At 39.6% G+C, this 15,174-nt stretch overlaps 1 protein-coding gene across 5 annotated transcripts in view; it reads right to left on the reverse strand.

The window, feature by feature from the left end:
• Positions 1-15,174, reverse strand: part of LOC122556390 (uncharacterized) — a 40,363-nt gene that overhangs the window by 15,756 nt on the left and 9,433 nt on the right. For 4 of the 5 annotated variants that reach the window (XR_015759160.1, XM_043703023.2, XM_087993464.1 and 1 more), the window contains exons 3-7: positions 10,344-10,449; positions 8,807-8,954; positions 6,652-6,699; positions 5,933-6,010; positions 5,192-5,329 (exon numbers count right to left, since the gene is read on the reverse strand). Coding sequence is in view for 4 of the 5 variants with exons in the window: in XM_043703023.2 (XP_043558958.2) it covers positions 5,192-5,329; positions 5,933-6,010; positions 6,652-6,699; positions 8,807-8,954; positions 10,344-10,449 (518 nt within the window). In the remaining variant the exon portion in view is untranslated. The remainder of the gene's footprint in view (positions 1-5,191; positions 5,330-5,932; positions 6,011-6,651; positions 6,700-8,806; positions 8,955-10,343; positions 10,450-15,174) is intronic. The other variant, XM_087993466.1, reaches the window with a different exon arrangement.

Consider the following 15,174-nt stretch of genomic DNA (forward strand, 5'->3'; position numbering starts at 1 on the left):
TGCCTATACTAGGGTGACTTCACAACTTGGTCCACCTTCTATTGGAACAATTTATATCAGTGATTTGATCAAAATCCTAGATTCCAAGAACTTATCTAATTGCCCATTAGCATTAAAGAAAAATCCTGCTGCTCACCTGATTTGTTTTTGGACACGATGCTTGACATATGGCCTGTCTTCTTCACAGCCCCATTAGTTCCTTTACACCACTTCCTGTTTTGGGAATAACCAACCAAAAAGCTGGAATGTTTTTACATTTGGACATGAATCGCATTTTTTTTTAAAGCATATTGGGTGCATTGAGGATTCGTATATGGGGCTAAGGAGACCTCCACTCATGTCACTTTGAAAGATTAATGGGTCTTAACCACAGGATGAGGCAAGTCTTTCTTTTTGCTTTGCCTTTTCTGATTTTGGCATCTTTTAGTCTCCTCTTTCGGTCCAAAGTATCGGTCTTTCAATTTAGGATTCCTCTGTTACCTTTGTCATTTAAATCAAATTCTTTCCAAGATAGTATACTTTATTCATTTTTAAATGGAGAGGAACACAATTCAAATGTGATAGCAATTAAATAAATAATTTAGTTCACTGCAGCGAATGAAGATTATAGTCCCGGATTTAGACTCTTGACACTTGTTACCAGACTGGCTGACCTAGTTCCATTTGTAGTTTTGTCAGTAGTTCATTAAACAATAGAGAAAAGCAGCCCAAATAATTATGCAACATATATCAGAGATGCTTCCTTGAGGAAAGATTTGAGAGATCTTAAGCAGCTTAGCCTCTTCTCTTCAAAAAGGAGTCTATAAACAAAACACACATAATGGCAATACAGTTTTGATTTGACTGCAGGAAGTGATGCAAAGGAACTTCCTGCATATTTTAAAACCTTCTCAGTTCACATTTCAGTACCCAATGTTTACTCGCCTTACTTTTACACAGATAGATAACATCATCCACATTTCTAAAGATTGAACAGCAACTGCTTAAAGAAAAGAACATTACAATGTTTGTGAACAGCACATTGAAGACCACGGAATGCAGTTTACAATTCCTCATATTCCATTTGAATCCAGTTTAAACTGATGAAACATAAATCCGTCTTTCTACCAATGATATGGCAGTAGTTATCCAGTTCCAAATTGTTAGCATTCACATTACATGACCAAGTACCAATTAGCAACCTCAATAGTTGATTTGGTGAATAGTTTGCTTGGTATTAGGGCGCTTTTTTGTGTCAGGCAGGAAAATAGCAAGAGCTTTGTTCTGCATTTAATTAGTAATCTGCTTGATTTTTGGATGGATGATGACACCAAAGACATTGTAAAAGTCTCCATAATTTAGCTATGAACCTTCATTCAAGGCCACAAAATATTTGTTCTCAGATATAGAGTAAAATAATCAGTATTCTATCAACCAGTGAATTATGGATGCGCCTGCTTTCTCATCTGGATTGGAGGACAGTAGAGACAACCCTGATGAAAGAATATTCAGCATGGATTGTTTGTACTGAGTGACCTGCTTTCATGCCATATATGCGATGCAGCATTGCATCAGTGCCAAGTAAACTCATCCTCTTTTTTTGAGTCCAATTACTTCAGTTCTATTAGGGAGCGATCACCACTAATGCTTACATTTGAACCCTCGCCCTTCATTCTCTTATGGGCCCGCGAGAAAAACTACTGCAATATTTTGTCACTGGACCACGCCTACAGATCAACAAACTGTTTACTGAAACAATGGAATCTGCAACACTGGGAGAAAATCTTTGAGTCAGCATTGTCTACAGGTTTAGTACCAGAGGACTGGAGGATTGCAAATGTTGTGCCCTTGGTCTAGAAGGGCAGCAGAGATGACCCAGTAATTATAGACTAGTGAGCATTGGAAAGGATTATAAGAGATAGGATTTAAAATCATCTAGCAAGCAACAATTTGATTACAGATAGTCAACATAGTTTCGTCAAGAGCAGGTCGCGTCTCACAAACCTCAGAGTTTTTTTGAGAAGGTGACCAAGCATATGGATAAGGGTATGGCAGTTCACCTGGTGTACATGGACTTCAGTAAAACATTTGATAAAGTTCCACATGGTAGGTTGTTGGATAAAATGCAGAGGCATGGGATTGAGAATTATTTAGCAGTTTGGATTAGAAACTGTCTTTCAGTAAGAGGGCAGCAAGTGGTGGTTGACGGAAAATATTCAATCTGGAGTCCGGTTACTAGTGGTGTGCCACAAGGATCTGTTTTGGGACCACTGCTGTTTGTCATTTTTAAAAATGACTTGGACATAAGCATAGGTGGATGGGTTAGTAAGTTTGCAGATGACACTAAAGTTGGTGGAGTAGTGGATAGTGTGGAAGAATGTTGTATGTTGCAGGGAGACTTGGATAAACTGCAGAATTTGGTTGAGAAGTAGCAAATGGAGTTCAATGCAGCTAAATGTGAGGAGAATTCACCTTGGGAAGAATAACAGGAAGGCAGAATACAGGGTCAATGGAAAGATCCTTGGTAATGTGGATGTGCAGAAGGATCTTGCAGTCCATGTACTTAGATCCCTGAAAGTTGCTACCCAGGTTGATAGCGCTGTTAAGGCGACATACGGTGTTAGGTTTTATTGGTAGAGGGATTGAGTTCTGGAGTCATGGTGCAACTGTACAAAACGTTAGTGTGGCCACACTTGACATATTGCACACAGTTCTGGTCGCCCCATTACAGGAAGGATGTAGAAGCATTGGATAAGGTGCACAGGAGATTTACCAGGATGTTGCCTGGTCTGGAGGCAAGGTCTTATGAGGAAAGCTGTGATACTTGGGTCTTTTCTCATTGGAGAGAAGAAAGCTAAGAGGGAATTTGATAAAGACATAGAAGATGATCAGAGGATTAGATAGTGTAGTCATTGAAAGTCTTTTTCCTAGGATGATGACGTCAGCTTGTACGAGAGGGCATAGCTGCAAAACGAGGGGTGATAGATTTAAGACAGATGTCAGAGAGGCAGGTTCTTTACTCAGAGTGGTAAGGGCTTGGAATGCCCTACCTGCCAATATAGTTAACTCAGCCACATTAGGGGCATTTAAACAATCACTGGATATGCACATGGATGATGAATGGATAGTTAGGGGGATGGGCTTGGACTAATTCACAGGTCGGTGCAACATCGAGGGCCAAAGGGCTTGTTCTGAGCTGTATTGTTCTATGTTCTAAAAGTCATGTATTGTTTAAAAAAAAAGTTTCCCTAAATAGAAATGCCATTTTTCTCCAAATAAACGTTTCTGTGATGTTAACTGAGGGCTAAACATCAGCCAGAATTTGGGTAGTAACTTCACAGCTCATTTTCAAACAGTGCCATTAAATCTTTTGCTTCTACTTAAGAGGGTAGCACAGTCTTGGCATAACATCTCTTCTGAAAGTTGGATAGGAACATAGGCCATTTAGACAAGAGGCAAAAATGGGTAGTGAGGCATTCCCTCAAGTGGAAGTGTCAGCCTGACTTTTGTGCTCAAAATCTGGAGAGGGATTTGAATCCACAACTTTCTGACTCAGAGGCAAGTTCAATAAGTTTGACATAAATATCAACCATTGTATGGTAGCACTGAATTGGAACAAACCCTGCGTTCATTTACTGAATAAAGAAGAACCATAACATTGAGTTGTTGTTGTAATATGCAACAGAAAATTTAGTAAATAACATTAATTTGTTGGATTATTATTATTAAAAGGTACTTTAATATTGCTTGGAGGGGTTAGAGTATGAAGAATTGGGGAAATGTATTCATTTCAAGTTTTGCGGAAATACATGAAGCTTTTTTTTTAAAGAAAATGTACCCACTGTTGACATGGGTAATTTTTTTTGAAAACAAGACTACTGGCAATGTTATCTGTAGATCTTTTTTGGTGCTGGTTTGGAAAAAGTTGTTTTATTTGACTGAGTTGGACAAAACCCTAAGAACAAGGTAAGTTGGAGGGAAACCTGCAAAGAAAAAGCTGCCCCATCCATCCTTCTCAGTTCTGACAAGAAAATCATTTTGTTGGGCTCAGGTTAAAACAAATTTGTTTTGAAGGAGTGATTGAAATAACATGGCAAAAGATGTTTTTAATGTAGTGAGTCATGGATTAGTGGGACTCGAGCAACAATGCACTGTTCTAGCCTCAGTTATAATTTTGCCAGTATATTTAATAATATATTCATAACAGTGATTGCCCAACAAAGACTTTTAGCCATTAAACCATCTGATAGGTGCTCTGATTCCAAATCTCCAACTGCAGCTGTATATGTAGCAAGGAGTATCGCAGATTTTGTTTTATATTAACTTTCTATTGAGTGGTTTTTATATGGTGCTGGTAACAAGGGTACATTGTTATTTGATTGCATATTGCAATGTTTGGTAAAATTCCTTAAGATTAGATTAGATTACATTACATTACAGTGTGGAAACAGGCCCTTCGGCCCAACAAGTCCACACCGACCCGCCGAAGTGCAACCCACCCATACCCCTACATTTCCCTCTTACCTAACACTACGCGCAATTTATCATGGCCAATTCACCTGACCTGCACATCTTTGGACTGTGGGAGGAAACCGGAGCACCCGGAGGAAACCCACGCAGACACGGGGAGAACGTGCAAACTCCACACAGTCAGTCGCCTAAGGCGGGAAATGAACTCGGTTCTCCGGCGCTGTGAGGCAGCAGTGCTAACCACTGTGCCACCGTGCCGCCCACAAATACCAAATGAAGATACATCCTAGATCTAAATATGAAATGCTCACACATAAATTGCATCAACATCTATTTTCTACATCCAAATAGCTGAAAAGACTTCACCCATTTGTCAGAACTCTACTTCACCATTTTAAAATAATTCTAGATGGCTACTCTGAGAAATGACATGCTATCACTCTCTTACCTGCACTAACTAAACGTTCACGTTGGGAATGCTACACAACTGCCCTCAATTCCAATGTTAGGATGAGAAGAAAAAGAATGAAAAGTCAGGCAGAGTTCCTACTCAGTTAATATCCAGCAACATAAAACGTGCATATGTGGAGAGATTCCGGCTCTGTGACTGAATGATCTGCTACTATTCAGGGTTTCTATCAGTACTCATGTAACCAGATTGCAACACATCACTGCCTTTAGGAAGGAACAAAAAGGCTAAGACAAAAAAATACAACAGAAAGTACTTGAAAGATTGCCTTACCTGAACACAGGAATTAAAATGGATGCCTTGAGAATCATAAAGGCAAATTTTCCTATTTGGAAGATCAACTGTTAGCAATGACCAATGGATTTCCAAATGAATAGGGATTAGTAGTAGGGCTTTACTGAATAAATCCACCTGAACAAAAAAACAAAAATAGAACCTTTCAGTCAGGCAGACAGCTATCAAAAGAAAACCAGAATAGGCAGCTTGAGTAACACAGATTAGAAATAATGGAACAAAAGCTATGCAAAAGCGAAGACAATGCAGAAAAGCATAGGCAAAAATGGTACCAAAGATCTACAACTGGTTTTGAAATAGAAGGGATAACGAGAACTTGAGGTTTTTAAAAAAAATCATAAACTTTAAAACACGGAAGCTTTAGTTTATATTGACTATGTAACAAAGTGGCAGTCTTCATTTTTATCTACAGAATTGGTTTGGGACCGAACAATCACCTGTATCCGAATTTATCTGTTTTGGAGAAGGTTGACTTTCTAATATTTTGTAAAGATATGCTTCCATAAGGAGAAGGCAAGTCAGTCATACAGATGAGAAATATTCTCTCTTTGCAGAGATGTATACCAGACCACATTACAACACTTAAGAAAAGCACAGGGTACTGTACAGGATTCACCAAAACATCAATAGCTTTCACAAAGAATGAACAGCTGTATCCCAAAGCTTGTTAAACATCCAAACATCACCTTGCTGCCACAATCCACTCTTTCAAGGACTCACCTTTTTTGTCCATCTCTTCACTCCATTGTATCCTTTAGTTTGAAGCTGCTTGTAAAAGAAGCTATTGAAGAAGTGAACCTGGAGAGGGGATTAAGCAAAATTAAAAAGCATAAGTTAGTATAGTATGAATGTTCCTCTCTTCGCCTTTCTGCCAGATATGCACCTTCTGAAGACATCAATAGTAGCCAAAATTCAATACAAATATCAACTAATGTAACCTCAGTGGCCATTTTTTGCAGTGCAAGGCAGCTGAGCCTGACCCAATCCTCAGAGACGAACCCACACAAATGCATTTCCAGCAGCAACTGTTGGCTGGCAATTAAGGGAGGTAAACTTGTGGATTTCTCAATTTTAATCTGGACCATTAAACAGTAGAGCTACTCCTCCAGATGTGATCAAACTCAAAAAAGACTGAGGATTTGAGTTGATCCTTCCTGCTCTGCACAAGCCTTTTCCTTTTAAAAGCTGAGGGAGGTGTGTGTTTTCTTTACAAAAAAAAGTTTCTTTTTTTCTCTCATCATTCCCAATGCAAAAGGCAATATTTGGTATTTTCTGGAGATGAATCAGCTGAGTAGCTCAGCCCGAACACATTACTTTGCCATGATTTAAAGAAATTAATATAAATAAATTATTATTAAAACAATGAGGTATGCTATCAAACATACAATAATGAGCCTTCTAACAAAGGTCCATCTTAATGCTATGATTCATAAACCCACCTTATCTGGTACTGCATCTACAATCAGTTCTCCATACATGTTTATTACCTGCAAGGAAACCAAACAGTCACCACCACAGCTTTCAGTTGGCTAAGATGATTTCACTACACAGTAATATAGAAATTATACCAATTAGTGGAGGTTATACAACTACACATGGGGAGTAATGGTGGTTACCTAAACAAATGAAATGTCTGCTGACACCAACAATCCTACGATAAATGCTGACAGCGTGTGTTCACCACTGATTTTAGAAATTTTTTTAAAAAAATTTAAAAATAAATTCAATTTTACTTAATTTTTTTCTACTCAATGATATACAATTTCATTTAATTTTTCAACTGTTATATTTTAACCTGATCTTTATTTAAATATATCTGAAATTTTTCACTGCTACAGCACTTGCTCCTGGGTACAAGTTAGCAAAGCCTTAAATAAAAATGAAATACTGCAGATCTGAAATAAAAATATAAAATGCTGGAGGAACTCAATAGATCTGGCAGCATCCTTACAGCGAAAAACATGGTTAGCATAGAGTCCAACAGGACTCTTCTTCAGGACTGAAAGTGGATGGAAAATGATGGTTTTTATGTTTTGACACTCGGGGAGGAGGAACAAATGGAACAGATGGTGAGGATGTCCAGAGCATAAAAGCTATAATGTGGAGGGGCCAGTGTTGGACAGGGGTGGACAAAATTAGAAGTCACGTGACACCAGGAGTGTGACAAGTTGATTTCACCTGACAAAGGAGCAGCAGTCCGAAAGCTTGTGATTTAAAAGAAGTCTGTTGGACTATAACCTGGAGTCATGTGACTTCCGACAGAGTTAAAAAAACAGTGCTCATGGTGGTAAAGAAAAAAAAGGATGTAAAAAGGGTGTAAATGAAGGTGCGAAAAAGGAGACAAGGACTCACCCTTGTGAAAATGAAGTCAACAATTCATGGCCTCTGAGGATTTTAACAGGGGGATGAGGTGGAAATTCATGGAAGACAAGTGCCATGCTTTGAAGTTGTGGAACAGAGTCCTGGAGAGTGTAAGTACCCAAGTGGAAAATGAGGTGCTGTTCCTCCTGGCTCTTGCTGAGCTTCAATGTAACATTATAGTAGGCCCAGGATGGAAATGCTAGTATGGTAGCAAGGCGCTTTTTGAAATGGCAAGCAATTTCTGGGTTATTCTTCCAGACACAGCAAAGTTGTTCCACAAAGTGATCACCCAGTCCTTGTTTGGTCTCACCAATGTAAAGGAGACAGCATTGTGAGCAGCAAATCCAGTAGAATAGATTGAAAGAGCAGACAAAGCACTGCTTCACCTGCAATATGTGCCTGCAGCCTTGGGAGAGTGGAGAGAGAGGTGGTGACTGGATAAGTGTCACACCTCTGTGAAGTTAATCATCACACAACACCAGGTTATCGTCCAACAAGTTTATTTGGAAGCATTAGCTTTCAAAGCGCTGCTCCTTCATCACCTAATGAAGTGCTTCCACATAGATCTGCTGGATTATAACCTGGTGTTGTGTGATTTTTAACTTTGTCCATCCCAGTCCACAACTGTTACCTCCAAATCATGACCTCTGTGAAGAAGCCTTTGAGCCAGTAGTGTTTGAGCACATGTTAGGACAGATGGAGAACTGGACAAGGAACAGTCCAATAGAATGCTGATACTAGAGGGGAGGAGACGATGCATTTGGTGGCAGTATCTTGCTGGAGGGTGTAGAAATGACAGAGAATGATCTTTTGAATAAGGGAAGGTGGGTAGCCAGTGAGGAAAAGGGAAACCCAACCACTGTGTGGGGAGGAAATGAGATGGGTGAAGGTAAAATTGCAGGAGATGGGTCAGACAGGTTGAGGGTTCTGACAGCTGAGGGAGGCGGAAAGTTTCATTAAGGAAAAAGGAGATTAATTCTTGGCGGGATAGTGGTGGTGACATCATTGGACAGATATGACAGATGGAGGAACTGAGATAATGGAACAGAATGTCTGCAAGAAGCAGGACTAAGATTATTGAAACTTTACTTTAGAGCTCGCATTTCTCGGCTTACACTCCAACATCACTGCAGCATTAAAGCACTGTAGCTGTCACTTTTCTGAAATACATGTGACCCTTGCAACGATCTATCAGAGACAAACATCTCGAGCATAGCTGGACCCTTCTCTGACCTGATCGTTTAGCCAATTCTCTCCATATAGTGTAGCCAGGTCATCCAAAGTCAAAACGTGCTTGTTGTAAACTACTTGGAAACTGGGTTCTGGCTTGTTCACCTGCGCTTTCTGATACTTCCGTATTTCCATCCGGATAAAGGTTTTCCTGAAACACCCAGAACACACAAGATACATTTTAACTTTGCTTTTGTACTGAATAAGACCATATCTGGAATGAGCAGAGCATTTAAAAGATATCCATAACAGCAGTACAAAGAACAGTCATTTGCTAGACTGGCATGAAGGATACGTTAAAAAAGTGGGTCTTTCTTTCAAAACCACATCATCTTTTCTTTCTTGAAAGCACCAAATGTCACCAAGATTTAGTCGCACCGGTACCAGAAGTCTTACAATAATCTCACACAAGTGGGAGTCTGGATCATAAATGATGCCAGGTTGTTTCACGGTGGACAAAATCACAGCCAAATAGAACTCAACTTTTCATCTGCACTTAGTTGTTGTGCTTAGAGGTTAGGGCGGGGATGCAACTGTAAATCATGCCATACTTTACAAGAGGGAGACATTATCACTAGACTAGCAATCCAGATATCCAGGTTAATCCCTCCATGGTTGCTGTAATATACATTCACCAGTATACATGGAATTAAAAGCTAGTTTCAGTAATGATCTTATCAATTATTATAAAAACCCACTTGATGTACTAATGGTCTTTAAAGAGGAAAGTCTACATGTGATTCCAATGTGATTTACTCTCAACTGCCTCTCAGTTCAAGGACAATTAAGATAGACAACAAATGCTTGTGTGATGTAAATGAGTTCTCTTTTCTCATCATAAGATATATTATCAGTTAATATAACAGTTGCACATAACAGAATGAGAGCCATATGATCTCAGGCAAATCTTAACTGAACAGGTGATTTTCTTTTTCTTTATGCAGAATATAGCTATTCCAATAAAACAGTCCATTACTACTTTGAGTATTTTGCACAAAATCTAGCTATTGACATAAAACAAGGTAAACAAGTAGGAGGCTGGAAGAACACAGTAAGCCAGGCAGCATCAGGAGGTGGAGAAGTCAACGTTTCAGATGTAGCTCTTCTTCAGGACTGGGGGTGGGTATTAGGGGAACTGCAGATAAAGGGGTTGGGTGTGTGTGTGTGTGTTTGTGCGAGAGAGAGCGCGAGAAAGAGCGAGCGAGAGAGCGAGCGAGAGAGAGAGCGCGAGAGAAAAAAAATCGGGGGGGGGGGGGGGGGGTGTTAAGGTAGGGATAGGTGAATGACCTGGTTGGTCGATGGGAAGAATGAATCCAGTTGGTAAATGGAAGGAAGAGTCAATCAGAAGAATGCAAGAGAATTGGAGGGTCTGGAAAGGGAGGTTATTTGAAATCAATGTTGAAATAAAACAAGCAAAAAAGCATGTCTGCAAGGCAAGTTGACGAGATAAGGTAAAAACGGAAAATACATGGAAAGGGAAAAATATTACTAACAAAAGAAAATAATCCAGCATAATGATTTCCTAATATTACCCACATACCTGTCATGGAAATCCTGATGGAAGATCTGCTCTAGATTCATCAGAACATCATTTTCAGTAAGGGGAATAAGACTCCCATACTTTGTCAAAAATTCATCCAGGAAAGCTGAAAAAAACCCAAATATAGATCAGGAAAGTACGAGGTCCAGAATTATTCGGGACTTGAAGCAATCAACCACGAAACCATGTGGCAGAAACAACTACTTCTAGAGTTAACAACTCATTCATCACCTTGTTAGAGAAACCTTGATATTTACTGGGTTGTGACCGAAGTGGGATAGATAATATTTGGAACAGTTTCAAATTTGTAGCCATGTTTTCTCAGGCATTATTTCTAGATGGTACATTGCACATTAAAAGATGCTGTTTAGTTCTACTTTATCCTTAACTTCACCTGAACCAGTAGTGAGACAGAAAGATAGATTGGGTATTAAGACATTGATATACCCGATCTATACCCCAACAAGGGCATAACTGACAGTGAGAGCTTGTAAGATCTCTAATGACATGATGATTGTTTGACTTCAAAAATATCAAGTGTAAAAAGGATACACACATCTCCAAACAAAATTGTGATTTATCTTACAAACAGAGACATGGATTACTCTTATTTCTCACGTCTCGATTCTGATTGAGAAATGATTTAAATGCAACTTTGAAAACCATCAAGACAAACTTAAACACCATTCAATTTTTAAACTGAAAGATTTCAGTGACCCTCCATCATTAAAAGCCCCAAGTGTACTTACAAACTTATAAGATTTAGCCCACAGTCAACGCAATGATAGCCTGAGTGACAGCTGGGTAATATAATTAATCCTTAAGTACCCTTGGCTAAGAATTGGGGCAAGAATTGTTTTCAGCTAAGGGGGACAATGAGGGATGAGCACATGAATGGTAGACCGGATGGTACTCTTAACTGCTCTCAAACATCTCAATACTAATGGCCCATGGAAACCATGAAGATCAGTTGCTTTGGCAGTAGAATAAATATATTCTTTTGGTCAAGAATCAAGGTTTGGAAATGGAGTGGGATGGGGGGGTGGTTAGCCGCTCAAGTGAAATAACTTAAGACTACTCAAATCTGATTCATGACTCTGAAATTTCTACATTCTGAAGGAGGCACTGGGGCATGATATGGTTCTGCTGTATCTTTGCCCTTTGCTCCCCATGAGTGGATGTGTAAGAAAGAACGAGGAGTTGAACACATCATGCACCTGACACCCTCTGGCCTGTTAGCTAAAGGAGTGAGTCTAACAGGATGGGGGTCAATGTCAATGCTGAATGAGTGGTTGAAGTACCCTCTTCTTAAGTTTAGCAGTGAACCAGGGCTCAAGATATTTCAGGCTTCAAGTTTTCATTCTGAGACAGTAATTATTAGAACTGGAAGAAATATCATTTAAAACTAATTGTTCAAACAAGCTAACAATAAAACGGTCACTATCCAAATTTTTTAAAAAAGAATTGTAGTTACAAGCAATTATGATTAACTTAAACAGCAATTGTTTTTCCACTTTAAAAATGTTTTTGGTTAAACAATAGGAAGTAACACTGAGGCAGTACTCAAGTGAACAGTCATACAATACAGAAGAGGCTCAAAGTCTGTGCCATTTTATCCACACTAATCCTTTTTAACACTTTGTCCAAAGCCTTGAATGTTATGACAGTTCAAGTGCTCATCCACATACTTGCGGGGTTTCTCAATTACACTAGCCTCCCAGAAAGCGCATTCCAAATTCTCTACACCCTCCAAGGTGAAAGATTTCTCTTCAAATCCCCTTCCATGTCTTTCCCTTTCTGTTAAAAGTATGCCCACTCGTTATTGCCTCTTCAACAAAAGGCAACAGCTGCTTCATATCCACCTCCCTCAATCTTATGTACCTCAATTAGGTCTTCCCTCAGCCTTCTCTGATCTAAAGCAAACAACTTCAACCTATCCAGCTTCTCTCTAAAGTGCTCCCTTCCAGGCAACATTTTGGTGAATCTCATCTGTACCCATCAGAGGAAGTTCATTTGAACAGGATCTGAAGTATCAAGACAACTTTCAAATGCATTTAACCCTAGTAACTCCTCTCAGCTTGTCTTAGATTACTTCCACAATGCCAAAATTAAAACAAACATATTAAAATATCTTCAAGAAATTGACACACAATATTAAACTCTGCATGGGGTTCTGGATGGTGTAAGTACAGGAGGTAATTCACCAACCACCTGCATAATGCAAGGAAAAGATTTCTCTCCCATCTCTACCCCCACTCCCACACACACAAGACCACAGATGCATTTTAGGGCTGTTTTCTACATTGGCAGGTGGAGAACCAGCAACAACACAGACTAATCCCATTCTAGAATATTTCTGTGGGACAACAGATAGAATCAGACTTCTATGGTACAGAAGGAGGCCACCTAACCCATCTGGCTGCCAAAAGGGCTACCCAGCCTGACCATTCTCTAACTCTATCTCCACAACCCTCAAAATTCATGACTTTCAAATGTACATCCAGCTCCTCTGAAACCTTTTTTGGAATGCAACTCCAGCACTCTCCCAGGCAGCGCATTCCAAATCCCACAAACTGAATAAAGGAGTTTTTCCTCATTTTGCTCCTGGCTCTCTTACTGACAATCTTGAAATTGTGACTCCTAGTTACTGACATACCAACTAGTGGAAACAGAATATCCTTCTTTAGCCTGTCAAAACTGTTCATAAATTTAAATACCTCAATAAGGTCACCTCTTAATTTTCTCTGCTCCAAGAAGAATAAACCCAATGTCTCTAACTTTTATTTGTATCTGAAATCCCTCATTCCTGATATCATTCTAAGAAATCTCATTTGAATGCTCTCCAGGGCTTTAACATTCTTCCTTAAATAAGGTGAGGAATACATTAACCATGGATATAAGTTTGGTCGCTGAGCTGGAAGGTTCATTTTTCAGATGTTTCATCACCTAGGTAAGATCAGTGAGTCTCCAGTGAAATGCTGGTATTATGTCCTGCTTTCTAGTTATGTATTTAGATTTCCTTGGGATGGTGATGTCATTTCCTATTCTTTTCATTGGTAGATGGGGTCCAATTTGATGTGTTTGTTGATAAGAGTTCCAGTTGGAATGCCATGCTTCTAGGAATTTTCATGTGTATCTCTGAAGGATGTGTTGTCCCAGTTGAAGTGGTGTCCTTCCTCATCTGTATCCAAAGATACTAGTGATAGTGGGTCACATCTTATAGTGGCTAGTTGATGTTCATGTATCCTGGTAGATAGTTTTCTGCCTGTTTGTCCAATGTAGTGTTTGTTACAGTTCTTGCAAGTTATTTTGTAGATGACATTCATTTTGCTCGTTATCTGTATAGGATTTTTCAAGTTCATTAGCTGCTGTTTTGTGTGTTGGTGGGTTTGTGGGCTACCATGATGCCAAGAGGTCTGAGTAGTCTGGCACTCATTTCTGAGATGTGTTTGATGTAGTGGACAGTGGCTAGGGTTTCTGGACACGTTTTGTCTGCTTGTTTGGGTTTGTGGAGAAATTGGCAGACAGTACCAGTTATTTTTCAATACACTGTATAGGTGATTTTCCTCTGTGCTGCAGTGTGTGGGCGGCTCGTTAAAGTAATGCTCTAATGCAGCTTCGTTTGTGGGTGTTGGGATGATTGCTTGTGCAGTTCAGTATTTGGTCCGTTTGCGTGTTTTTCCTGTAGACACTGGTTTGAAGTTCCCCAATGACTGTTTGCTCTACTGTTACACCTAGGAATGGCAGTTTGTTGTTGTTCTCCTCCTCTTTTGTGAATTTTATGCCAGTAAGGATATTATTGATGGTCTTGAAGGTATCTGCGACTTTGTTTTGTTTATCATGACAAAAGGTGTCATCCACATCCGCGTAGTGGACCCAAAGTTTGAGTTGGATGGTTGGCAGAGCTGATTGTTAGAGTCTCTGCATTACTGCCTCTGGACCATCAATAATATGCTAATATAATATAATAATAATAATCCACTAATGTGTTTCGTTTAGTGATGACAAAGGAGTCATCCACATCCACAGCAGAGGCAGTAATGCAGAGACTCGACCAATCAACTCTGCCAGCCATCCAACCCAAACTTTGGGTCCGCTACATGGATGGCACCCCGTCATCACTAAATGAAACAAATTAGCAGAAACCTTCAAGACCATCAATAATGTCCCTTCTGGCATAAAATTCACAAAAGAGGAAAACAACAACAAACTGCCATTCCTAGATGTCATAGTAGGGTAAACATTCAACGAGGAAGTCCAAACCAGCATCTACAGGAAAACCACACAAAAGGACCAAATATTGAAGTACAGAAACAAGTGTCCCAACACACGCACAAACGCAGCTGCATTAGGACATGATTTCAATGAACCACCACACACTGCAACATAGAGGAACTACAAAGAGCAGAGGAAAATCACCTATACAGCGTATTCAAAAATAAAGCATACTATCTGCCAATTTCTCAGCAACAAACCCAAACAAGCAGACAAAACGTACCCAGAAACCCTAGTCACTCTCCCCTCCATCAAAGACATTTCAGAAATGAGTGCCAGATTACTCAGACCTCTTGGCATCATGGTAGCCCACAAACCCACCAACACACTAAAACAGCAGCTAATGAACATAAAAGACTCTCTACAAAGACAAAAAACACTACATTGGACAAACAGGCAGAAAACTATCCACCAGGATACATGAACATCAACTAGCCACAAAAAGACGTGACCCACTCTCACTAGTACCCTTACATACAAATGAGGAAGGACACCACTTCGACTGGAAGAACACATCCATCCTAGGACAAGCTAAACATAGATACACCTGAGAATT

The sequence above is a fragment of the Chiloscyllium plagiosum genome, unplaced genomic scaffold (assembly GCF_037043375.1).
Source record: "Chiloscyllium plagiosum isolate Xiang-an unplaced genomic scaffold, Cpla_swu_hap1 HiC_scaffold_13, whole genome shotgun sequence".
Taxonomy (NCBI): Eukaryota; Metazoa; Chordata; class Chondrichthyes; order Orectolobiformes; family Hemiscylliidae; genus Chiloscyllium; species Chiloscyllium plagiosum.